We start from the raw sequence: 26866 nt of genomic DNA on the forward strand, positions 1-26866 counted from the left end.
TCGCGTCCGCCCTGTCCCCTGCACCAGAACCGTACAGCACACCCCGAAGGCGCACAGGAACGGAGTCGCTACGTGCGCACACCCACTTTTGCGTACTGCACGCCAATGCACTGCGCACGCGCACCACGCCCTCGCGCGGGTACGCGAGCGTATGCCACGCAGGCTTCTAGGGGTGCGCCCTGCCGGGAGGCGGGGCCCCGAACCACGTTCCGAGGAAGCTTGTCCTGGCCGCGCCGCCGTCTACGCCTGCGTCGGGGGCACGCAGCGCTGGCAGTGGCGTGGGTGTTTTTCACCCGGAAACCGCGGCGGCTGGAACCCGTGAGGAGCCGACTGCGGCGGCGGGAGCTGGCTGGGCTCTTGTCCTCGCGGCGCGGCGCGGCGGGGAGAATGGTGCCGGGAGACCGCGGGCCCGCCGCGCGCCGCCGCCTGTGAGCCCCGCGCGGCCGGGGCGTCCGCCCAGCCGCCGGCCCGCTGGAGGGTGAGCCGAGAGGGTCGGGAGGGAGGACGGAGAGGGCGGAGAGAGAGGCCGGGACGGTCGGAAGAGAGAGGGGAGGCCTGGAAGGCAGCGGGCCCGGGCAGGGAGACCGGGAGGGCCAGGAGCGAGGCGGGGGGCCGGGGGGAGGCAGGGAGGCTGGAGACGGTGAGCTCGGAGGGACCTGGAGGCCGGGCGGGCCGAGCCGAGCGGGGAGAGGGGGCGATGGGGCGCCGTAAGGAGGACCGAGCCCGGGCCGCTCGTCGGCTTTGACTCCGGTGGCGCCTGAGGCGCCGCAGTTTGCAGGCTGGACGCCCGTGGGAGGGGAGGGGCGCTCGGCGCGGCGTGTGCAGACGCCGGTCCTGGGCGGGCGGCTCCGGCTCTGTTCCCGCGGGTTGTCTGCACGGTTGGGCGCCGTGGAGCGTGCGGTCGGGCCTGCGGTGCTCCTCCAGCCGCCCTCTCGGCTGCGGAGCGGCTTTGGTCGGAGGAAATCTCCACTAGCAGGTTCCGCCCTCGCGGGTGACCCAGGGGGCTGCCTCGGAGCCCGGCCCGACTGCTGCACTCCAGCCCTGGGGAGCCTCCGCGGGGAGTGGGAAGATCATCTCCCGGGCGGGGGTGAGCCTCCGCCTGTCTGTGCCCGCGGTGCCCCTTTGGTCTGCGGGGGTCTGGGCGTCCGCACGCCGGTCGTCGGTGAGTGCAGCGTCAGTGTTTAGCAGGCAGGAGTGCTTTCTACTTCCTCGTCTGAGGATTCTGGGAAGAAACAGACCTTCTGCACACCGAGACCCACTTGGTGGCTTACGTCCCAGGAACTAGGACGTGGTGTGCTGACGTTGTAGTAAAGGGCCTACTAGGATTTCTGTCCAGGTAGACTGGAATCGGGGGACTAAGGTCACCAGATGCTCATTATTCTGCTTTTGGGCTCCAGCAGCAGGTGCTCCATGGAGGAGAGAGCTAGCGAAATGTAAATATAGTTTCTGTCTGCGAGGAAGCAATAACCTATAAAATGTGGCGGGACCGAGTTGTCATAGGGCTATAACTGCTGTTAGGGATTTTGTTAGGTTCAGGAAAAGCTTAGTAAAAGTGACCTTTCAGGTGGACCTAGAAAGATCTGGAGGATTTGGGTCATTGAAAATTAGCTGGGAAAATGAAAAAGCGCGGTCAGTTTGTGACAGAGCACCCTAGTTTGTGGCAATAGGTGCCTCACAGTGTTGGCAGAGGCAGCTGGTTAGGGTTAAATGTTAGAGACAGAAGCAAATATTAACTACTCGGCTGGTTTCTGGTTGATTTCTTTTTTTTCCCTTTCTTTTGTAGTTACAGATGGTCAGAATGCTTTATTTTGTTTTTTATTTTTATGTGATGCTGAGGATTGAACTTAGTGCCTCATGCATGCTAGGCAAGCACTCTGCCATTGAGCTACAGCCCCAGCCCCATTTCTGTTTGATTACTTGGTTATAAAGAGTTGTTTCCATTTGATAAGTCTTATTTTATTAGGCAGTCTGTGGCAAAAAGCAGTGTTTAACTTATTTTAAGGACAGTAAAAGATGCTGATTGTCATTCCTGTCTGGTATTAACCACTGGGAAATTAAATTTGGTGTCTGTGAGTGTTTCAGTGCCCATGAGTAATCTGCAGGAGCAGGGTTCTAATATGGTCTAAGCAGTTGTGGCCAAATGACAAATGTAAGTCCTTTAGCTGTCTCCTGAGTTTTTCTTTTCCATTTTTTTGTGGGGGAGGGGGCACTGGGAACCCAGGAGTACTTAACCACTGAGCCACAACCCAGCCCTTTTTATTTTTATTTTGAGACAGAGTCTCATCAGGTTGCTGAGGGTTTTGCTAAGTTGCTAAAACTGACTTTGAACTTGGGATCCAGCCTCCCGAGCTGCTGGGCTACAGATGTGTGCCACTGCCCCTGGTTCCTGAGTGTTTGTAGTGACATCTTGCCCACTTCACAGAGAGTCTGTTTGTTTCTCTTACTCGGTGCTGTTGAAGAACTTTTGAAGCCATTCAGACAGAATACCAGGTTGCTAACGTTGGAACATGATTGATCTCAGGGTCTCACTGGCTTCAGGCTCAGCTTTCTTTAAGCACAGTCAGAAATGCTCCACTTTCCCTGTTTGATGCTGATTTCCACTCTTCCTCCTTCTCCACTCATGTTCTAGCTTTTCCTCATTACAAACATCTGAAAAAATGGTCCTGCTGGGGGACACGTATAACACATTACAAGAGTGGTGGCTCTGTGGAAGGTTTTTCAGTATTTATATGCTACAGAATTCCATTACCTTGTAAGAGGGCATTAAAAAGAGACTTTTTAGCAACCTGAATGTGTAGGGTTTATTTGGGTAAACTTGGAAATCCTTAAGTTGTCTTGGCCCAGATTAAAATAGTTTTACAAAGATCTGTAGCTCTCTCTGTGTAATTTTCTACCTGAGTGTAATCCTGGAGCCACATGGCAGTCTTTGAAGCATGGCTATTTGCCAGTTGGGCTTTTGTGCTTTTGGTTACAAGTATAATTTTCAAAATATTTCCTGATATTTACACTGAGTTTTAATGTTATAAGATTTTATATTGTGCCTGGAGCATTCATCTAATCTCAGCATCTCTCATGACTTATTTTCTTGAATATCTGTTAGTTAAGCCCCAAAACATTAATTTTTAGTATAGGAATACTTCTAATTTTGTTTAAGATGGTCAGTTAGTTAAAAAAAAAGACATAAATAAATTATTTTTTTAGTCTTGGAACTATGGTGAATTTACTTTTTTAAAAATAAGAGAAGCGCATGTCGGAAGTTGCCATGGTTTCATGTCATGTACTTAAAAATGGAATCATAAGTACATTAATTGTGAGTAAAAATCCAGCTAAAATCTGAAATTTGAAAATAAATGGTTGTAGACTGTGTCCTTTCATTTTGTCTTTATGAGAATACTGTTGTCTGAACTGCCATTTAGCCACAGAATTTCAGCTTTATGCCTTTGGTTATAATTTCTCTTTTGATCACTTTGAATTATCACAAGTTTACGAAGAGTTTACAAATCTTATCTGAGTGAGACGCAAGAAACCACTGGCAGAAGAGAGTGCTTTATGCTCTCATGAGGTATGCCTTGATGGAACATTTCAGACTTCAAAACAGTTTATTTAATTGCACTTTTATTGAAGTCCATGCTAAACTATACCGTGTGTTTCTATGATCTGTGAAATTGGTTTGTTTTTCAATTTGGCATTTGACTCTTATAAACCCTGGTGTTGTGATTGATGGTATGGCTTCTGGGGTCGGACAGCAAGTCAGAATCCATCTCTGCTATTTATTTGCAGTGTGACCTTGTACAAATTACTCAACCTCTTTTGATTGAGTTTCCTCTTTTATAAAATGAGGATAGTAATGTCTACCTAGCAATGTTGGGAAAATTAAAAAATTTGTATGTGAAATTCTTGGAAGGGTGCCTGGTATATTAGGAATGCTATTTTGTCTCTCCTTAGCCCTTCCTAATCTGTTTTCTGCTTCTGTCATTCCAGTGAAAGATTTTTTTTTTTTACGTTATTGTTGATGTCTTGACTGCAAAATTGTGTGGGTGCTTTTTATCTCTATCTCATTTGATGAGGTCGACTCTTCACTCAAACAGATCCCATTTGTTACGCAGCAGTAGAACTTAATGGTTAAAGCATGGGCTCTGGGGCCAAGTGGATTTAAACCAGGTTCACTGACTGTGGCATTGGGCAAGTGAACAAACTCTTCATGCCTTAATTGCCCCACCTCTAAAATGCAGATGATTTAAGAATCTCGTAGAGTATGTGCAAAACTCTAGAACAGTGCCTCTCTCCATAAAAGTAGGCAATACTGCTAACATTATCAAGCACCGTGTTAGTGCGGGGACTGTTTGAGGTGGGAGGAGTGCCCAGACAGCATCAAGGAAATGAGGGACACCAGCAGGATGCATCTGCAGTTCAGTCTGACTGAGGAAAACAGCATCGGTGGGGCAGAGAGCTGCTTTTGAGAGTCATTTAAGAGATGGAAGCAACTGGGCTTTAGTGAGAGAGTGTACTGGTGGACATCTTTCAGGAGGAAGAGGAAACTGTTAGGCAGCTTGTGATGTTTTGGTCTTGTTGGTTTGGTGAACTGTGGGTCATCTAAGTAGAGTTCCTGAAGCTGGATGTTGGATCTGGAAGTTAGGAGACCTAGCATGGGCATGAATGAGTGTGGGGCACAGGTATGTGTCACCCTTGAACAGAAGTCCCAACTTGAACATCAGCTTTTGAAGGAGAATGAGGAGGGAGGGCCCAGGGGAGTGCGATCTTGTGTGTCAAGTGCTCCTCAGGGTGGCTAGAACTGCAAAGCAGGCTTTATACTTGGCACTTCAGAGGTTACTGGAGGCCTCAGGGTTCTCTTGGTCTTCTTTGCTTCCCACTTGTCCCTTGGAAGGTCTGTTCTGCCTGCACTCCCTGCTTCATTATGGGGAGGGAGGAAGGTAACTATTGCTGGCTCTTGGTGCTTGGGTGCTTGGGCTGGCCAGGATGCCAGGAAGTGCCCTTAGGTTGGTGCATCTTGGATGATCTGCTGTTACATCCATTACTGTTGTTTGTTAGACTCAGCATTTGCAACCCTTGGCCTTGAGGTCCTTTGGATATTTGAGAAATATAAATTTGTGTGTATGTGTGTATGTGTGTGTAGTGCTGGGAATCAAATCCAGGTCCACTTTTGTGCCTTAATTTTTTTATCAAAATGAGCCGTTCTTCCACATCAAAGTGACTTCCTGCTGTTCTCAGGTCAAGACCAGTGTGTTTCTTTTTTTTTTTTTAAAGAGAGAGAGAGAGAGAGAATTTTTTTTAATATTTATTTTTTAGTTTTCGGCGGACACAGCATCTTTGTTTGTATGTGGTGCTGAGGATCGAACCCGGGCCGCACGCATGCCAGGCGAGCGCGCTACCGCTTGAGCCACATCCCCACCTCAGTGTGTTTCTTGATGGGCTTATACAGCAGGCTTGCCTCACCCACCTTCTCCCTGTGCCCCCTCCCCACCCCAACTCCCAGCTTCTCTCAGGCATGACTGTTAAAGGAGAACTTTAAGTAATTTTGCATTCAACCTGAGGTAGGAAGTCTAGTTGAAGTTGAATGGTGGTTTTGTTTTTCAAGTGAAGTGAACTTTTTGGTCTGGGTCACAGGTAGAGGTTTAATGTGTCTTAAATGAAAACAAATTGGGTCAAATATAAAAGTAGGAGTATTGTCTGGAAACATAGAATCCCTCTCCAAGGATTTTAGTTTAAAACTAGAATAAAACTAGTTCAAACTTTGACAAGTAACCATGTGATACACTTGAAAGTGCTTGGGTTTGGGAGAGAGGGAGGGAGAAGAATGAAAGGCCTATAATGAACGAGCATTTGCTTCCTTTCTAATAAAGTGCTGCAAGTAGGTTGCAGAAGTTTTTCTCCACTGACCCTCCTGGGCTGCCTTTCTCGTTGACTACTCCTTTCCTCTAAGCAACTGTGTGTGTTTCCTTACTTAAAAAGTCAGTCCTTCACACCCACCCCCCTTCCATCTGAACCGTGGCATTTAGCTGTTGCCTCAGTTTCCCATGCTGTTCTTATCTTTTTATCATTGGATTCTTCCCTGCCAGAGAATACCAGAGACTACCAGGATCTTGCCAGGTGCATTTTTTCCCTGAGTACTTTTTAATTTCACTTGATTATTTTTATTTATATTTATTTGTGTATTTTCCAGTACTGGGGATTGAACCCAGAGCTTTGCATTTTCATGTTGTACCCCCACTGATTACTTTTTTTGGGGGGTGATACCAGGATTGAACTCAGGGACACTCAACAACCCCTGAGCCACATTCCCAGCCCTATTTTGTATTTTATTTAGAAACAGGGTCTCACTGAATTGCTTAGCTGAGGCTGGCTTTGAACTTATGATCCTCCTGCCTCAGCCTCCCAAGCCGCCGGGATCACAGGTGTGCGCCATTTCACCTGGCCCACTGAGTACTTTTGAAGGAACAGAGAGGTGCAGGAATCTTTTCTTCTTGTATTCTCAGTAGTGGTTCACCTCATAGCCTTTGTCTGGTACCTCTGGAAACTTTGGCTGGGAACTCTTCTCCCTGCCTTACAGGACACCTCTCCGTCCTGGGCACCTTTTGGCGCATGGTCTCCCTTCTTTCCTTGTCCTCCTCTGTCCTTATCCTTTGCTCCAATGGAGAAGCCCAGGCCTGTCTGGAGAGCAGTGTGCCTCCTGGTCTGGGGAAGCTGCCTCTGAATGCGCCTTCTCACTTTGTGCTTGGGCTTCTCCTCAAAGTACAGGTCACTCTGAGCCCTCTAAATACAGTTGCTGCAAATTAAGGGTCACCTTTCTTGGCACCAGGACTGGTTGGAAGACAGTCTTGTTTTCTGTTTTCTAGGGTGTTTAAAGAAATCATTCCTTTAAGTTCTGTTTTTTTTTTTTTTTTTTTTTTTTGGTGGCACTTTTACACTGAGCTACCTTCCCAGCCTGTTTATTTATTTAGGGTACTGGGTATTGAACCCAGAGGTACTTTGCACTGAGCCACATCCCTAGCTCTTTTTATTTTTGAGATGGGGTCTCACTAAGTTGCTTAGAGCCTCACTGAGTTGCTGAGGCTGGCCTTGAACTTGTGATCCTCCTGCCTCAGCCTCCCAAGCTGCTGAGATTACAAGCATGAATCACCTAACCTGGCTATCCCAGCCCTTTTTATTTTTTATTTTGAGACAGGGTCTCACAGAGTTGCCCAGGCTCGCCTGGGATCCTCAATCCCTCATCCTCCCCAGTAGCTGGGATTATAGGTGGGTGCCAGTGCATCTGGCTTTAATAAAAGTTCTATTTTTTTTCTTTCCTATTTATTATCTTCATTAATGAAGAAAATGAATGGAATTAAAATTTAATGTTTTTATTTTGACCACTCACTAGGTCAGCAGGATTAATGATGATCATATTTATAAATTTTATTGTTGAAATTATTAGAAATGAGGCTAGGGTTGTAGGTCAGTGGTATCATGTTTGCCTAGCATGTATAGATTTGATCACCAATAGCACAAAAATAAAAAACTACTAGGATGGAAATGCAGATTTATGATTAAAATTTTTTTAGGAAGAAGAAAGGTATATGCTGTCCCACCAGCGAGAGCCACCAGTGTTTACATTTGAGAATATGTTGTCTTTTTTCCATATGTGTGCTTGCTCAGGAACATTCTTCAAAAACCTGAAATAGCTTCACTTCTTGTAGAATCTCAACACATACAGGCTTCCCCCCCCCCCCCCAATTCTATTCCTTAAACAATACAGAATAACTACCATTTACATAGCACAGACATTGTCTTAGGCATTATTAATAATCTAGAGATGATTTAAAATTTATAGGCATATCACTAGGTTATATGCAAATAGTACACTATTTTATCTGAGGGACTTGAGCCTCTGCTGGTTTTGGTGGCCACTGCTAGTGGGGTCCTGCAACCTTGCAAGGGACAAAGGAGAACTGTATGTTGCTTCAGGTCCTGTGTTTTTAAAGGCTGCCTTGTTTCCTCCTTCATATTTTATGTAACCAGTCGCCTGCTGTCGTTGAATATCCAGTTTCCACTTTTCACTCCTTTAAATGCTCTTACTAAGGTAAGCATCTGTTTTCAGGAGTGGGTATTTTGCAGGCTGAGTTCTTAGAAATTCAGGGGTAAAAGTGTGCCAGGTTTTAACTGTTGATATGTATGGCCCGGTGGTTTCCAGAGGTGGTTCACCCCCACACACACACCCTTGCAGATGATTCATGCTCCTGTAACTTGTGGGTTCCTTGGGGCATCTTTAGGACAGTCCTAGTATTTTCACTGGCCTTAGTCCCTGTATGGCATGCAGTGTTGTTACTGAGCTAGTCTCAGTGCTCTTGGTACGCATTGGGGGACTTCAGTCCCAGGCTGGCTGTGCTTGTGAACTGCCTTTGCACTGCATTGTGAACCTTGAGTCTCTGGACTTTTCAGAGGCAGGTCTCAGCCTTGGTAATTTTTCTCCTTCCTGGTGAGTTCCAGGACTCTAATTGGAGTTGGAATTAATTTAGGGAAAGGGTCAGAAAGAGTACTTTTCCTTTTCTTTATTTTCCTCAAACAAAACTTAGTTTATTGTTTAATTAAAAGTAGCATTTACTACTGCAAAGATTACAGCAGCTTTCTTGTAACTATTTGCAGGGAAAATAAATTTATTTAACCTTTATTAATTTCTTGTCTGAAAACGCCTGTGAATAGTAGAAAGGAATTTTAAGTTTGTAAACTATTTGGAATATTAATAGTTTTTATTGGAAAATGCTTTTGCCTGTTTGATGACTACCGTTGGCCTATTCTGGAAAATTTCCCCCCATTAAAATGGTTTCACAATGTTAGCTAACTTGTGTATATTTAGGTTGATGTAGCTCAATGTTTAAATTTTTAAAAAGTATTTTTAGTTGTAGATGGACAAAATATCTTTACTTATTTGTTTTACTTATTTTTATGTGGTGCTAAGGATTGAACCCAGGGCCTCACACATGCTAGGCAAGTGCTCCACCACTGAGCCACAGTCCCAGACCCTCAGTGTTTAACATTTGATGTGACATGGTTGTAATGACTGTAAGTTCTCTCTAGAAGTGATTTTTTTCCCCCCTTTTTAATAGTGAGATAGGGTCTTGCTCAGGCTGGCCTCAGATCCTTGGGCCCAAGCCATCTCTCCCCTATTTCTGCCCCTTCCACTGGACTGCAGGCCTGTACCTTTGCAACTGGTGTGGAGGTGGTTTTTATTTTGTTTGTTTGTTTTCAAGGTGGTGGGGATGGAACCAGGCCTCCCACATCCTGGCAAGTGCACCGCTGAATCACACCTCCAGTTTTAATTCTGTTTTTTTCTTGATGTTTTGTAATTGTAGCTTCAGGTATTGAATGGATCCTTTTCGGGTTTGGTTGTATTTTATTTTTAGTAAATTGAACCTTTAATTTACTGTTGATGTGTTTTTGTTTCTCAGTCCTGTTAATTTTAACCTAATTAATGTCATTTCTAGATTTTCTTGTAAGTTTATTTTAAGCCTTGACTTATTTGATTCATTTAATGAACTTGCTTTTTTGCGTCGGAGGTTATTGGGGATTTAACCAGAGTCACATTCCCAGCCCTTTTTATTTTTTGAGACAGGGTGTTACTAAGTCACTCAGGGCCTTACTAAGTTACTGGGGCTGGCCTTGAACTTGTGATCCTACTGTCTCAGACTCCTGAGATTATAAGTATGTGCCACCATATCCAGCTGTGTATTCTCCCCCCCCCATATATTTTTTAATTATAGATGGACACAATACCTTTATTTTATTTATGTGGTGCTGAGGATCCAGCCCAGTGCCTCATGCATACTAGGCAAGCACTCTACCACTGAATCACAACCCCAGTCCCCCCGGCTATATTTTTAAAATTATTTATTTATTTTAAAATCAGACTTTTTCCTTTCCTTTTTTTTCCTTTTTAAATTTTATTGTGGGGGGCCAGTATTGGACATGAAGCTGAGTGCTTTGTGTTAGGCAAGAGCTCTTTCTCCACAGCCCTGATCACCTATTTTAAATTTATTTATTTTTTATTTAAAAAAAAATATATATATATTTTGTGGTACTGGGGATTTAACCAAGGGGTGCTTTATCACTGAACTGAAACCCCAGTCCTTTTTCATTTTTTAAAGTTTTGAGACAGGGTGTCACTAAGGTGCTGAGGCGGGACTCAGACTTGTGATTGTCCCGTCTTAGCCCAGAGTTTCTGGGATTACAGGTGTGTACCACCACATCCGGAAAATTACCTATTTTTAAAATTTAATTAATTCTTTAACTGGTACATAAAAATGTAAAAGTCATGCACATTAATGAGGTAATATGATGATTCAGAACATGTATACTTTGTGTAATGTTTAAATCAGATAAATCTTTCTCTTCAAACATTCACAGTTTCTTTATGATAAAATGTTCAAAATCCTTCCTTTAGCCTTTTGAAATATGCAGTACGTTGTTGTCACATAGTTATTTACTTGCTTATGTCTGACTATAACTTAGTACCCATCGGTAGCCTTTCCCCTTCCCTCCCTTCTCACTTGTCTGTTTTATGTCTAGATATTGAGGAGCAGAGACAAGGCTGACGGCTTGGTTGGGAAGGTAGACTGACATGGGCAACAGCAGTCAGATGTCTCAGGCTTGTGCAAGACATTTTACAAGCATAGTCTGTGTTTAAAAGTCAAAATGGTCACTTTTCTCCAAGGGGTTGCTGGGAGGGGCCTGAAACAATTCCATAGAGGAGGTAACCATTGAGTCTTGGGAGAGGATGAAAGGGATGTCATTCATGAAAGTTGAGAGGACCAGTGGACTTAAAAGCTTCAAGCTACAGCTTTGTCCAGTATGTTCTGGGAATTGCAAGCAGGTGGAATACGGTATATTGAGAAGTAGACAAGACCTAGCTCACGGTGGACTGCCATTCTAAGACACATGGACTTGATCTTTTGGTCATTTGGAGCGCTCAAAGATTTCAGCAGGAACATGATTAGATTTGCATTTGGAAAAGTTACTCTTGACAGTAACATGAGACTGAATTATTTGACAAGTGACAGATCCAGTTTAAACTTTTAGAGTCACAAAAGGGATGAATTGCAGAACGAAATAAAAAGCAAGTTCAGAAAGGAATGTTAAAGAAATAGACTTGTTAGCATTCAGTAATTGCTAGAATACAGATGATGAGGCAGAAGTCTAGGGTGTTTTCTGAGGATTGGACTGAAATGGAGAACATAGGAAGAGTCAGGGTGGTTAGAAAGCAGATATGTTTGTTTGGACATGGAGATCCTGTGGGTATGAGGTACTCAGGGAACTGGGATGTGGAGATCCTGTGGGTACAGAGGTACTCAGGGAACTTGAATGTGGAGATCCTGTGGGTACAGAGGTACTCAGGGAACTTGGATGTGGAGATCCTGTGGGTACAGAGGTACTCAGGGAAATTGGATGTGGAGATCCTATGGGTACAACACTCAGGGAACTTGGATGTGGAGTTCCTGTGGGTACAGAGGTACTCAGGGAACCTGGATGTGGAGATCATGTGGGTACAGAGGTACTCAGGAACTTGGATGTGGAGTTTCTGTGGGTACAGAGGTACTCAGGTAACCTGGATATGGAGATCCTGTGGGTACAGAGGTACTCAGGGAACCTGGATGTGGAGATCTTGTGGGTACAGAGGTACTCAGGGAACTGGGATGTGGAGATCATGTAGACAGAGGTACTCAGGGAACTTGGAGTAGAGGTATCAGGGCTGTGAGGACTGATCAGGTGTTAGTCTGTGGGTGGCTCTGAAGTATGCTTTTTGGAAGAAAAACAACAGTATGTGCTGTTGGATTATATTGGTAGAAGAGGTGGGAGAAAGGAATACAGCTACAGGAGGGGACATGTAGGGCAATTTATATTATGAAATTTATATTATGTTTACTTAGCAAAGAAAATTTAAAAAATACAAATTGAGACTCCAGTTGACTGAGTTAGAAAAACTCAACTGAGTAAATCCAAAGAAAGCTGATGAAGGAAAATAATAATAAATATGTAGGGCTGGGGTTGTAGCTCAGTGGTAGAGTGTTTGACTAGTATGTGTGTTTGAGGCCCTAGGTTCAAGCCCTAGTACCACAGGAAAGAAAAGTATAGAAATTATTGAAACTAGAAAACAAAAAAGTGGTCCAGATACAATCTCTAAAAACAAATACTGTTTTTTTGAAAACATGAATGTAACAAAGTTCTGGAAAGGTTCATAGAAAAGAGAAGGTGAACACGAAAAACACGCACTGAAGAAAATATAACTACAAATACATTAAAAATTGAGCAAATCACAAATTGATACTGTGCCATAAAGTTTAACAACCAACATAAAGTGGTTAATTTGTTAGAATAATATATCGTCAAAATTGACTCCATAGAAGTATAAACAGATTTATAGCCATTAAAAAACGTGATTAAGTTAACCCTACCAAAATACTAAACCAAACAAAAACTTGGCAAACTCAGATGATTTTTCTGGCCAACGTCTATCCAATTTCTTAAGATATAGAAGTGTGTAACTTATTCACAATGCTCTAGAAAGTGAGTAAATACAGAGTATGGTAGGGGCCTATAATTTTCTTATCTCACTTATGAATAGATATGAAAATTTAGAATAGAATTTAGCAAACATATCATTAGTGTAGTTTTAAAAAAATCATTACCAGGAGCTGGGATTGTAGCTCTGTGGTAGAGCATGTGCTTTTTACGCACAAGGCTCTGGATTTAACCTCCAGTGCCAGAGTAAAAGAGAGCCTCTACAAAAAAAAAAAGAGCACATTAAACTCGTGTAGAGTGCAAATATTAGTCAACATGAAAAAGAGCAAGCAGTTCATGTTAAGAGATTAAAGGAGGAAAATTGATTGCTTGGAAAATTGCAGATGAAACATTCATAAAGTCTAGCACTTGGCTAGGGGTTGTAAGCACGTTGCTGGAGTACATGCTTAACATGCAAAAGGCTGTGGGTTCAATCCCTGGCACCAAAATTAAAATGACATTTACAATAAACATTTCTTTGCAAACTTGGAACAGAAGGTGAGAGATTTCCAGTAGAAGCATAACAAACACCTTATCTATCTATCTATCTATCTATCTATTTTTGTGGAGCTGGGGATCAAACCCAGGGCCTTGTGCATGCAGGGCACGCACTCTACCAACTGAGCTACATCCCCAACAGTGAAGTTTATAAACATTTTCTGTAAAGCCAGGAATGAGGCAAGAATTCCTATTATTGCCATTTCTATTCATCATTTCATTGAAGGTACTAATCCTAGTAATAAAAAAAGAACATAATTGATAAAAGGTTGGAAAGGAAGATCATACTTTTGTTTACAAGTGGTATGATCATCTATATAGAAAACTCAAGTGAAGGCACAAACAGGCTGGTTAGAATTTAAAATATTCAGCAGAGCCTGACATCAAGATCAGGATGTAAAAGTCTTTTTCATTTGTATAAACTCAATAACAATAGACATTGTAATTGCTAGAGGATACCTTCAGCAATAGCCAGATGAGTTAGTATGTCTTTGAATCTGACAAGATAAATAATGAACTTTCAAGAAAGTTTTTACAAGTGGTGCTGGCGTTTGAACTCAGGGCTTTGGGCATGCTGAGCTTGTGCTCTGCCATTGAGTTACATGCCCAGCCCTCTCACCCACCAGAGAAAGTTTTTGTTTGTTTGTTTTTTAAATCTTTGTTTATTTTTATGTGATGCTGGGGAACAAATATGTGCCACCAGAGAAAGTTTTAAAAAATTATTGAAAAAGAAAAGTAGGCCAGGTATGGTGGCACATGCCAGTAATCCCAGTGGCTCCGGAGGCTAAGGCAGGAGGATCGCTATTTCATAGCTAGCCTCAGCAAAAAGTGAGGCACTAAGCAACTCAGTGAGAACCCTGTCTCTAAATAAAATACAAAATGGGGCTGGGGATGTGGCTCAGTGGTCAAGTACCCCTGAGTTCAATCCCTGGTACCAAAAAAAAAAAAAGAAAAGAAAAGAAAGAACAAAAGAAGTAGACCCAAATATTAGAGGGAAATACTACATTCATCGTTTAGGAAATGACAATATTATAAAGACTTCCCGAATTAGTGAATTTACTTTAATTTCCACTTAAATCTTAGCAGGAATTTCTGGGAACTTGTAGTTGGAACCTAAAATTCACGTGGGAGATTGAAGAGCAGAGAATAGCCACGACAACTGTTTCTTTCTTTCTTCCTTTTTTTTTTTTTTGTGTGGGGGGGGCGGTGCTGGAGATTTGGTGCTTTCCACTGAGCTATACTCTCAGCCCTTTTTATTTTAAATTTTGAGACAGGGTTTCAGTAAGTTGCTGAGTCTGGCCTTGAAATTGATCCTCCTGCCTCAGCTTCCAGAATTGCTGGGAATCAGGCATGCACCACCACACCTGGCTAGCCAAGACCATTTTGAATAATAACAATAAATGGTAGAATTCTTGTGGTTGATAGCAAAATTTAAAGCTGCATGGTACTAAGGTAGGGGGAGAGAGAGACAGTGATGAAACAAACAATAGAAGCCTAGAAACAAACCTAGGTACACATGCAAGCTTGCTGTGTGAGAGAGGTGGTATTGTAAACCCACCAGGAAAGGGTGAGCAGTTCAGTAAATGGGCTGGGCAATTGGCCACCCGAATGGAGCAAGATTATAAGAAGAGAGCTGGTTCCAGGCTTTCCAAACTAATTCCAAATAGAGGAAAGACTAAAAGTAAACAGAACTATAAAATTTGTAGAAGAAAATGAAAAAGTCTTTATGATGATAGTATTGGGAAGGGATTCCCAAATAATTCATACATACACAATCATGAAAGGAAATAGGTGATAGATTTAAATACATTAAAGTCAAGAACTATCAATCGAGGAAATGCAAGTCAAATTGAAGTGAGATACCACCTTGTGTACAGTAGGGTTGTTATAATAAATGAGTGTTGGCAACATTGTGGAGAAATTGGAACATTTTTACACTGCTAGTGAAATGCAAAATAGTGCAACTGCTTTGGAAAAGAGCCTGGCAGTTCCTCAGAAGATTAAATAGACCTTGCAGTGGCGCTTCTAGGTCTGTAGCCAAGAGAAATGAAAACCTATCCCCACAAAAACCTTCACACATGTTCATAGGATTATTTACAGTAGCTGAAAAGTGGAAACCCAGACATTCACCATCTAATGAATGGATAAACAAAACATGTACAAGTTAGAGATCTTGTTCAGTGGAATATTTTTGGCAGTAAAGGAATACAGTATCGTTGTGTGCTACAACATGGATGAACCTTGAAAACATTAGTCTAAGTGAAGTCTAATTGCATTTATTTGAAATGAATGGGCAGATCTAGAGAGATGAGGAGCATCATTAGTGGTTGCTTCAGGGCTAAAGGAAATGTGGATTGCTGTAAAGGGTATGGAGTTTCTTTAGTGGGTGATAAAAATGTTTGAAAATTATGATCTCTCCATACTCGTGATGGTTGCCCAAATCTGTGAGTATATTAAAAACCATTGAATTGTATACCTCAGATGGGTAATTTGTATAGTCTGTGAATTAGAGATATCTCTAATAAAGCTATTTTTAAAAAGTCAAGAACTCTTTATATGACAAGGCATATCATAAATCATATTAAAGAAAATCCAGAGACTATAAAATTGTTAAAGATTCAAGAGGGGCTGGGGTTGTGGTTCAGTGGTATAGTGCTTGCCTGGCATGTATGAGGCAAATGTGGGTCAGTGGTCAGTACAATCCCTGGCACCACATAATAAATAAATAAATAAATAAATAAAGGTATTGTCCATCTAAAACTAAAAAAAAAAAAAAAAAGCATGTAAAAAACATAAAAGGGGGGCTGGAGTTGTGGCTCAGTGGTAAAGCACTCGCCTGGCACATGTGAGGCATTGGGTTTGATCCTTAGCACTACATAAAGGTAAGTAAATAAAGTATTGTGTGTCTCTACAACTTGCGGGGGAGGGGGCGGGGGGGGCAGTAGTAAATGACCAAACCATTTAGGCAGTTCACTTTTGAATGGACCCAAAAGGGTGATAAAAAAGTGAAGAGGTCACTGGGCGTGGTGGAGCACGCCTGTAACCCCAGTGGCTTGGTAGGCTGAGGCAGGAAAATCAAAGTTCAAAGCCAGCTTGGCAATGGCAAGGTGCTAAGCAACTCAATGAGTCCCTGTCTCTAAAAAAAACAAAAACAAAAACGAAAAAGGGCTGGGGATGTGGCTCAGTGCCCCTGAGTTCAATTCCTGGTTTCCCCCCACCCCGAATAAAAAGGAGGTGCTGGGTTTCTGGAGGTGAAGTTTAGAGTGATATATACCATTTTACATCCATCTAGTTGGCTCAACGTGGTACGACAGAGCATCAAGGCTCAGCACAGGTATTGGGAAATAGAGCAGGCCTTTTAGAGATGGTCTCACTGAGTTGCTTAGTGTCTTGCTTTTGTTGAGGCTGGCTTTGAATTTGAGGTCCTTCTGCCTCAGTCTCCCGAGCTCTGGGATTACAGGTATGCACCACTATGCCCAGCAAGCAAGGCCTTTAATTGCATGTTCTGGGTGGGGGAAGTGTAACCTGGGACAACCTGCTTATAGAGCATTCTGGATCATATCAGGTCAGGTTGAAGGGGGACCCTAACTCCATGAATGACTGGAACTAGAGCCATTCTAGTACTCATTGTAAGTCCCTTTGTGGGTGAAACAGTGGGAAGAACCTAGCTGGGATATTTCTTTCTGTCCAGCCATCTATTCTGTAGTTGAATTATCTCAGCTAGATATATATATATATCTCAGGTAGCCATCTGGATATAAATCTATATCTACATTTATATTTAGATATGTATCAGTTACATTCAGAGGACCATATGGGCATAGATCAAAAGATAAATCTCAGAAACAGAATGTAAAGTGGAAATGTATGAGGGTTGACGCATACCTATAATTCTAGTGACTCCAGAGGCTGAGGCAGGAGGATCGCAAGTTCAAGGCCAGCCTCAGAAACGAGTTCTTTAGCAACTTAGTTGAGTCCAAAAGGGCTGGGAATGTGGGTCATTCCAAAAAAAAAAAAAAAAAAAAATTCAAATAGTATTAGTAATTATATCTTTGCATATATACATGTAGTAAAAGTACAGAAAACATGCTTGGATAATGGTACTTGCCAGTTTAAGGACTGAATTTTCATCTGAGGAGAGGGGGATAAATGTTATTTTCCATCTCAGAGAGCTCCTGTGAAGACATGAGGCCCAGCCTGGCTGGTCTGAAGTGTGTATTTTGAGTTCTTAGAGTCTGTTCATTTACCTTTTTGTCTCTAAAATTTAAAAACTGGTACAGACTTTAAGGGGTTGTTTTTTGTGAATGTGGTACGCTCACACTTGTTGGTTGTGTGCCAGCTGTGTTTAGGAACCAGGGGCAGGGCTGAAGACAGGCAGAAGATCTCTGCTTCAGTAGATCTCACAATGGGGGGACAGCATGGACAAGTGATGAAATTTCAGGTGGACACTGAGCCTTGTGGAGGGAGCAAAGCAGGGAGCTGGGGCAGGTCAGTGTGGTCAGGGAGCCTTGGGGCAGAGGCCTGCTGTCCTGAAGAACATGCATGTGAGCTCTCAGGAAAAGCTTCTCAGGCAGGTGTAAAGGGTCACAAAATAGGTCATGCTTAAAAACCTCAAGCAAAATAAAATACTTAGGAATAAACAAAAGAAGTGTAAGCTTACACTACTAAAATGGAAAACATTGTTGAAATAAAGAAAACCTGAATAAATGGAAAGGGCATCCCAGCCATGCTCGTGGACTAGAAGACAACACTGTTGATGATATTACTCCTAGCCCACGCTCAGATGGAGTGCAGTCCCCATCAGAGTCCAGTGTGGGGGGAGCTGATGGTGGTCAAGTTGGAAAGGTCCACAGGGCAAGATCGGGCGCGGTCACAGACTTCATCCTGGGTTGGTGGACTGTTTAAGCAGGGGAGTGATGAAATCCAGTATTTAGTATTTATTGAGTACCCACTGTGTGCCAGGTACAGGTGCACACGAGTGATGGGGTAGTCAGTAGAATGGTGTCGAATACACAGAATTTAGGTTTTTAGTGGTGAGAAATGAAAACATTTTTAATTTATTTCTGTCCAGTGACATACTTAAACATCTTTTTAAGTAATATGGAAGTAGTGGTATTCATTATAGATATTTATTTATTTATTTTTTAAAATATTTATTTATTTTAGTTTTCGGCGGACACAACATCTTTGTTTGTATGTGGTGCTGAGGATCGAACCCGGGCCGCACGCATGCCAGGCGAGCACGCTACCGCTTGAGCCACATCCCCAGCCCGCTCATTATAGATATTTAGATGGTTCAGTCTGAAAGAAAGACAGAGCATATCTTTCAAAATCTAACCACTTTGAGGCAATAGCAGTCAGCGTTTACTGCTTTTTCCTTTTAGTCTTTTAATTAATTAATTAATTAATTTTGGTGCTGGGAATTGGATCCAGACCCTTGCACGTGCCAAGCATTTGCTCTTCTTCCACTGAGTCACAGTACCAGCCCCTTGAATTAATTTATTGGTCAGTCATTTCTCAGGTTCAACTACAAGTGTCTCCCCTAACACCCAGCACTACTAAAGGAAACAAAAGTGAGAATCAGTCTACACGTCTGATGATCCATTTCTTTCAGGTGGAGCTGGTCACAATAATGTTGAGCGCCAGCCCCCTGGAGAGCCTGAAGCTGCATGTCAGCAGTCGGCCCCCCCTGGTGGTCTTCATGATCAGCGTGAGTGCCATGGCAATAGCGTTCCTGACCCTGGGCTATTTCTTCAAGATCAAGGAGATCAAGTCACCTGAAATGGCAGAGGTCAGTATATTCTAACTTCTCTTGGGCTTAAGGGTGAAGTGTCTTTTGGCTCTCTGCATGCCTTTGTTTAGTTGTGATTTTTTGTTCCTGGTGAGAAACATGGGTTTTTATTCAGAATTTTCTGTCTTCCACCCCTCAACTCACTTTGTTAGGAAATATTATTGTTTGATTTAAATAATGCTGCTGGTTAATATTTCAGCAATAAAACAGATGTGGTTTGGAGAGTATATTTTTAAAATGATTTGTTTCAAGAAGCTAGAGAATTCACTTCTTTGATATTTATAATTAAGTTGCTTACTGCTATTTGCAAAAATTGAAAATTTGGTACTTCAAAGTCACACATCGTCATTGAATTTTATCAGCTGTTCTGATGGCCTTTTTATTGGCCAAGAAGGGATTCTAAAGAAATTTGAAAGTAGGATCTTATTTCCAAATATATATCTCTTTTTTAATCATGGAAATCTTCAGTTATTTATAAACTTGCCATTTAGATTGTACATTTTCAACAATTTAAGTAAGTTATTGGGGCACTGATCTTTAGGCATGTAATAGTTGGGACACATGTAGTGCAGATTTTGAAAGTTGTGTATTTTATATATTAGAAAACAACAAATTTAATAGTTCTTGTTTAATAGAAGTGAATCAGTTTTTTAAATTAATGAGTAGAGACGATGCTGGATTAATGGTAAGTGTTTTGGGTGGTAGAACAGAGTCTGTCTTCCCTGGAGCGTCTCCTCTTGCATCTTTCTTCCTGCTTGCCTGCTGGTGGATGTGGGTGAGATTGGGGTGGTAGTGTTGCTCTGCTGAGTGTGCGTTTGTGTGCCTTGTGCTGGAGAGGAGAGGGTTCTCAAATTGGGACTGTGGCTTTCTCTTGTTCTCTTTGGCATTCTAGATTGGAGGTGATCTTGGCAGTGGGGACAGTCTTCACACACAAACTGTCTTACATAGGTCAAGTAACAAGTTTAAGCTATTTTTATTATGGAACCCTTTCAAAGAGTTTCTTATCAGGGCACATATTGGCTGACTTAATTCTTCCTCTGTCTTGCCTCTGCCTGAATCCTTAAAAGTTGCTGTAATCACATTAAAGCTGAAAATGGACATTCTAGTCACAATCAGATCTCTGCTACATCCTGGCATTTTTTTTTTTTTTTTTTTAAGAGAGAGGGAGAGAGAGAGAATTTTTTTAATATTTATTTTTTAGTTTTCGGTGGACACAACATCTTTGTTTGTATGTGGTGCTGGGGATCGAACCCGGGCCGCACGCATGCCAGGCGAGCGCGCTACCGCCCGAGCCACATCCCCAGCCCATCCTGGCATTTCTTACTTGCAGAGCTCAAACTCCTGTGGAATATGCAACCAAGGCCAATGGTTAAGATTTATTCTGGGGGCTGGGGTTGTGGCTCAGCGGTAGAGCGTTTGCCTAGCACATGTGAGGTGCTGGGTATACTCCTCAGCACCACATAAACATAAATAAGCAAAATAAAGGTATTGTGTCCAACTATAACTAAAAAAAAAATAAAAAAAAAAAAAGATTTATTCTGGGCAATGAGCCCTTGATATTCAAAGTGGCTCCTGGTGTTGGCTTTGGCTGGCCTTTCAGTATGGGATTTGGAAAGGCAGGAATGCATGGGAAAATTTTGGGCTGCAAATCAGAACTTAATTCTTCCTTCAACAGTGGAATTGAGAGCCCCTAATATGCTCTGGGCCTTGATTTTTTTCATGTCTGTGATTTGCTGGGATAAGATTAGAATGTTCACTTCTCAATCCTGATGTTTCTACTGAGTTTGTAGGCATTAGGAAAAATGAAATATGATATATCCGTTTATCTTAGTAAATGTCAACATACAGTTGTAATGATGCTATAAGATAGATTTCCTGACTTCCTGGGAATTACTCAAATGCTTTTAAAATTAATACTGTTTGCTTCTAATTCCAGTGGCTTGGGAGGCTGAGGCAGGAGGATCTCAAAATCAACGCCAGCTTTAGCAACTTAGTGAGGCCCTTTCTCCAAAAAAAATAATAAAGCAGGGCTGGGGATGTGGTTAAATGCCTCTGGATTCAGTCCCCATTTACCCTCTTACCCCTGCAAAAAAATCTCTGGGTTTCTGTTAAATTTAAAATAGATTCTTGTTGGGTTCTTTATAGATACTGGCATCTGTTTCTCTATGACATAATCAGCTGTGTTTTAAAAACTGTATTATGATTTAAGTCATTGATGCATGACAGCAGGATGTGACGTTAGGAGAGAAGTCTGGAGCTGGGGATGCAGCTCAGTGGTCGAGCACTTGCCTGGTCTGCACAAGGCCCTGGGTTCTATTCGTAGCAGTGCAAAAAAGAGAAAGAACAGGAAGAGGAGGACAGCACTGCAAACACACTCTGTGCCCTTCCTAAAGTGGGAGCAAGCACCAGATGAGCATCCGGCTTTACTGCTGTTTTGTGTTCTAGGAAGAGAAAGCAGTGTATGTAGAATTAACCTGTTGAGGAATTGTTTTAAAAAATTATCATTGTAACTCTGAAATGAATTTGGATTAGTGCTTTTATTATTTAGTACTTTTTTTCAAGTTTGATTCTGAAGCTAGATCTTCTTTTAAAAAGTATAATAAGCTGGGTTTAAAAAAAAAAACACATTTTGCTCAAGTGTTTGTTTAATCTCATAGGGTATTTGCTGTCTTATGGCACAGTAGTTTTTCTTTTTGGTGTGCATGTGGCAGTGAGTAGGCAGACTGCACTGTCCTGCCAGTGCATGGTGGTGGTACAGCGATTGACTCCACATCATGGGCTTCTCTTGTGAGGTTGCACCACACTGAGGGTTATGACTGTGTCCCTGCGGTAGGAGACTCTGGGACTGCTCATGTTTCTTTCTCTCTATCTCACTTTACTGAAGGATTGGAATACTTTTCTGCTGCGGTTTAATGATTTGGACTTGTGCGTATCAGAAAACGAAACACTAAAGCATCTATCAAATGACACCTCAACTCCGGAGAGCACAATGACCAGTGGGCAGTCCAAAGTGTCCACTCAGTCCCCCCAGACCCTGGAGGACTCAGGCCCAGTTAACATCTCAGTTGCAATCACCCTAACCCTGGACCCACTCAAACCCTTCGGAGGCTACTCTCGCAACGTCACCCATCTGTACTCGACCATTTTAGGACATCAGATTGGACTTTCAGGTGTGTACGTGATAGTCAGCCACATATGGGTCTATTCATCATACTGTTTGTTTTTGCATGTGTGTCTCCTTTTGTTGAGCTTAAGTTCTGAGGTCAAGAAGGAAGCTTGTGTACCACATGTTTTACTGAGCATACAGTAATCCCTTTCTAAAAGCTTGTAACTAAAATCAGAAACTGATGGGCTGGGAGTGTAGCTCAGTGGTAGAGCACTTAACTCGCACCTGTGATGTCTTGGGTTTGAGCTTCAGCACCATACACACCAAAAAAAAAAAAAAAGAAAAACTGTAAAGTCTGTTTGCGGTCTTACAATTCCCTCTTGGACAGCAGTCTGATTTTACTTGGATTTGTTTTGCAGGGGGGTTGGTGGAGATTTGCAACAATTTGAAAAAAACTTATAGATGAGCTGTGTAGCCTAGAAGTATTGAAGAAAATATAAAAATTGTAGATATGTTAGTAAATTTTTTTAAAATATATTTTTTTTTAGTTATAGGTGGACACAATACCTTTATTTTATTTTTTGTGTTGCTGGGGATCAAACCCAGTGCCTCACCCATGCTAGGCAAGCGTTCTACCACTGAGCCACAACCCTGGCCCTGTTGGTAATTTTTTAAAAATAATTTACTACCTTAAAATATGTCTTTTATAAAAAGTTCAAATTTATCAAAATGCATTTTGTAAACAGAATTATATGTGTTGACATTTGCAGACAAGAGAAATGTGAGCAAACCTAAAATATGGCATTAAATTGTAACTGTATAAAACTAACTATAGTGCCCACTGCAATGATTTCATAGTCCTTTCTTACTGCTGTTGTGATCTCAAGTGTTATAAGTATCCAACTTAGGATACTGGGTGGCGATCATCATTGCTGAGTGAGCAGTTCCTCTCTTCACTAGTAGTTCAGCATGTTGTAGTAAACGTGATCTTGCTGTACTAGTGTGTCAGTCCACATGTATACTATAGATACAGCACACAACCTGTGCTAATCAACTGCATTGTCTGTATGGCTTCCAGTCAGACTGAGTTCTTGGGGACTCAAAAGTTATATTCAGATTTTCTACTGGGTGGAGGGTAACCCTTATGTTTTTCAAGACTCAATTGTATGTACAAACACATAATTTTTATTGAGTCTATCCTGTGGAATTTTCAGTACTTACCATGAGGACATTGTCTTTAGTCTGCTTTCCTCCCTGCTCAGTGCTAAGGACTGAACCCAGAGCCTCATGCATGCTAGGCAGGTGCTCTACCATACCTGAGCATTGTTTGAGTGCCCATTGATAGTCCTGTGCTAGCTGCTGGGAGAACTAGAAACAGTCTAAGATCTGACCTGCTCCCGTTGGAATTTTGGGATTACAGAAGAGACAAAAATAACATGAGTTGACGTATCTATCAGGCACTTAAAAATAGTTTCTGGCACAAAAGAAATGATATATAAGCACTTGTTAGATAATATGAAAACTAAACACCTATTAAAAAAAAAAAAACATGGATACTGTCCTTTGACTAATGTTACACCTGTGAGGTACTGATGGTTCTGGAGGACAAAAAGGCATTGGAAGTGGAAAAATCAGAAAAGGCTTCATGTGAGATTCTTAGTGCTTGGAAGATTAACCTTTGACTCTTTGTTTACTGAAAGCTTTTTTGTAAAGTCCTTAAATGAATTTGTAGTGCCTGCCTGTCTCCTGTTGTCTGATAGAGAGCTAATCCCATGGTAATGAAGACTTCTGGGTTTTCCATGTAGCAAGCATGCATATCATCTTCTCACACGATATAGAACTTCTTGGTTTTAGTTTAAGCTCTATCACTAAGCAGTCCCAATATCTTTCTTAAATCTGATAGACCTCTGTATGTAAAAAGGGAACATTAACCCTTCTTTGGCCACATTCGAGGGATATTGGTGACTTACAAATGAGGTCAGCAGACAGAAGCAACTTGAGAGTGCTGTGTGCTGCAGGGTCTAGAACAGCAACGCAAATTCCCCTAGTCAAGCTTTCCAGTGCAGATGCTGCCTTGGCTTTGGTTGGCATCTCAGGCCCTGGGTGAAAAGGGGCATCTCTTTGTATGCCACTTGGTGGCTCTGCTAGTTGAACAGGTCTCATGCTTGGGATCAGGACTGTTCCCACAAAGGCAGGTGGCAGGTAATCCCTGGGTGGATTTATATTCATGACTCACTTGAATCCCAGAGAAGAATGTATGAATTCTTGCCATTATTTAAAAAAAAAAAAAAAATGGGTTTGTCTTTCACAGGCAGGGAAGCCCACGAGGAGATAAACATCACCTTCACGCTGCCTGCAGCTTGGAGCTCAGATGACTGTGCTCTTCATGGTCACTGTGAGCAGGTGGTGTTCACAGCCTGCATGACCCTCACAGCCACCCCTGGGGTGTTCCCTGTGACCGTGTAAGTATCTCTACTCCTGTCTGATAAGCCATTCCAGACATCTGAGGGTACAAATTGGACCTTACTTTCTATTAAACACATTTTTATTTCTGAAACCTGCTGCAGTTTTCTGAGCATCAGTGTTGCTTTATGTTTAAGGTGTTCTTTCTTGGGCTTTTGTGCCTCTCTCTATATAAAGGAGATAATGATCTGTAAAGAAATATGTGAGATACACAAGATAAATCCTGTATTTACAAGAGTTCTGTGCTGAACGCTGAGGAATTGTACTGGGATATATCTATTTTAGACATTTGGAGGTTTGCAGGATGAGGTCAGAAAATGAATAATGCCTAATGCAAAAGTTTGTATGTAAAGCTTTGAGTAAAGAATTTTGGTAATTTGAGAGTAGGTGTAAAAGTAGCATCAGTGGCCACATCAGATGTGAGTTGAATTTTGGAGGCAAGACTCCATTGCTCAACACCCAGATGTCAAGTGCCTGTAGTTTTCCTGTTACATGTTTATTTAAAAAATAAGACTGAAACTACACATATAATATTTTCATCCCAAAGAAGCATGTGTATTTCCCACACGTATCATGTTGAGGATGCCCGGTGCAGCGGGAGTGGCCAGGGGAGAGTCTCGGGTCGCTGATGGTCTTTCCCTCTGCTTGCAGGCAGCCACCGCATTGCGTTCCTGACACTTACAGCAACGCCACACTCTGGTACAAGATCTTCACAACAGCCAGGGATGCCAACACAAAATATGCTCAAGATTACAATCCCTTTTGGTGTTACAAGGGGGCCATCGGAAAAGTCTACCATGCTTTGAATCCCAAGCTTACAGTTATTGTTCCAGATGTAAGTGAAATGTGTGTGTGTCCTAGAATGGGGAGTGTAGGCCCTGGTTACTTCCAAGGGTGAGCTTAGTCCCTGTGACTCTAGATTTCCAGCTGAGGTTGTCCTGGGTAGAATAAAGGAGATTTGGAAAAACAGGCCACCTTTTTGGCTAAGAAAAATTTGATTATTTTCTTTCTTTTTTTTTTTTTTTAAAGAGAGAGAGAGAATTTTTTAATATTTATTTTTTAGTTCTCGGCGGACACAACATCTTTGTATGTGGTGCTGAGGATCGAACCCCGGGCCGCACGCATGCCAAGCGAGCGCGCTACCGCTTGAGCCACATCCCCAGCCCCTGATTATTTTCTTTATTTATTGTTTTGCCCAGCAACTGCTATCTCCTAACCTGTAGGGCTTGCAAGAGATGTTTGCATGGTCTCACTGATGCCCGCAACCATTCACAGAATATGTGGTTAGTATCAACAGGAGCAATAGATAGTTCTGTTTGGAATTCAGAAAGGTAGACCTTGGAGGAGGCGTGAGTCTTGGGCGAGGTGTTGCATTCTGAATAGGTCTGACTTGAGGAAAGGAGGAGAAAGCCCTTCTGTCTGGTTGAGAAGGTGCTATGCCAGCTTCCTCCTGGTGAAGGCTGCACTGCTGTTCTCAGGCGTTAGGTGGAGTTCTCTCTTTAGGCCTGGCCCTTTCCCTTTTCTGTGGCTCTTGTTCATATGTGTGGCACTGGGGTTTGAACCCCAGCTCCTTTTTATTTTTTATTTTGAGACAGGGACAGGGTCTCACTATTTGCCCAGGCTCGCCTTGAACTTGCCATCCTCCTGCCTTGGCCTCCCAAGTCACTGGGATTATAGGTATGGACACCACACCTGGCCTCTATGGCTCATTTTTATCAAGTGTGGGAGTTGGTAGGCCAAGGACCTCCAGAACTGAGCAGGAGAGATGCGGCTGGTGGGCAGGTGCCAGGTTCCACAAGGCCCTCCCTGCCTAGCTGAGGCATTCACCCTTTCTCCTGGGGCAGATGGTCACTACCTTTGTTGGGCAGCAAGGCCCTTGTAAAGCAGTGCATTAAAAAGATGGGTCTGCCACCTGGGACATGTAAATGGGAAGGAAAAGGAATGGAAGCATGTCTGGGTTTCTCCCACAAGCAGCAGGGCCTGGTGATAGATTGCATATGGGGGGTTGCAGAGGAAAGAACCCAACAAACCTCAACATGGTCAGCAAGGACCTTACGAAAATGGTAAAATGCAGAAGGAAGGAAGCTGGCTCTGGGGAGGGTGAAGTGCTGAGGCCCTTCTGGTGGACTCAGGCTGGAGCCTTCAACCTGAAGGCAGTCTGGGGAAGAGAAGAGAGGGGGCTAAAGACAGGTGTTGGGCCTCCACAGGGAGGAGGCCTGGGAAGGTGGGGTGTGGGCAGTGTGGGCTAGAGGCCAGGCAGAGGAAGGAGTGGGTGACACAGTGCTGAAAGACACTGCGCCTCCACTGAATGGGCGTCAGCTGTGGGGTTGTGATGACAAGCGAGGCCTATGTTTCAGCTTGAGAGTGAGGCTGATGCCAGTCTGGAGCTGGGAATCCCAGCTTCAGAAACAGTGTTAAAGTCATTCAGAACTCAGTGCAGATGTTTCTGTTTTTTTCTC

The 26866-nt window shown here is 42.7% G+C and overlaps 1 protein-coding gene across 2 annotated transcripts in view; it reads left to right on the forward strand.

The window, feature by feature from the left end:
- Positions 1–257: 257 nt before the first annotated feature.
- Tmem248 (transmembrane protein 248) overlaps positions 258–26866 on the forward strand; it is a 29922-nt gene continuing 3313 nt past the window's right edge. The window contains exons 1-5 of one of the 2 annotated variants that reach the window (XM_027948484.2): positions 258–478; positions 18662–18838; positions 21723–22008; positions 24256–24406; positions 25059–25242. In XM_027948484.2, the coding sequence (XP_027804285.1) occupies positions 18680–18838; positions 21723–22008; positions 24256–24406; positions 25059–25242 (780 nt within the window). In that variant the 5' untranslated portion in view covers positions 258–478; positions 18662–18679. The remainder of the gene's footprint in view (positions 479–18661; positions 18839–21722; positions 22009–24255; positions 24407–25058; positions 25243–26866) is intronic. The other variant, XM_027948483.2, reaches the window with a different exon arrangement.

The sequence above is a fragment of the Marmota flaviventris genome, chromosome 19, assembly GCF_047511675.1.
Source record: "Marmota flaviventris isolate mMarFla1 chromosome 19, mMarFla1.hap1, whole genome shotgun sequence".
Lineage (NCBI taxonomy): Eukaryota > Metazoa > Chordata > Mammalia > Rodentia > Sciuridae > Marmota > Marmota flaviventris.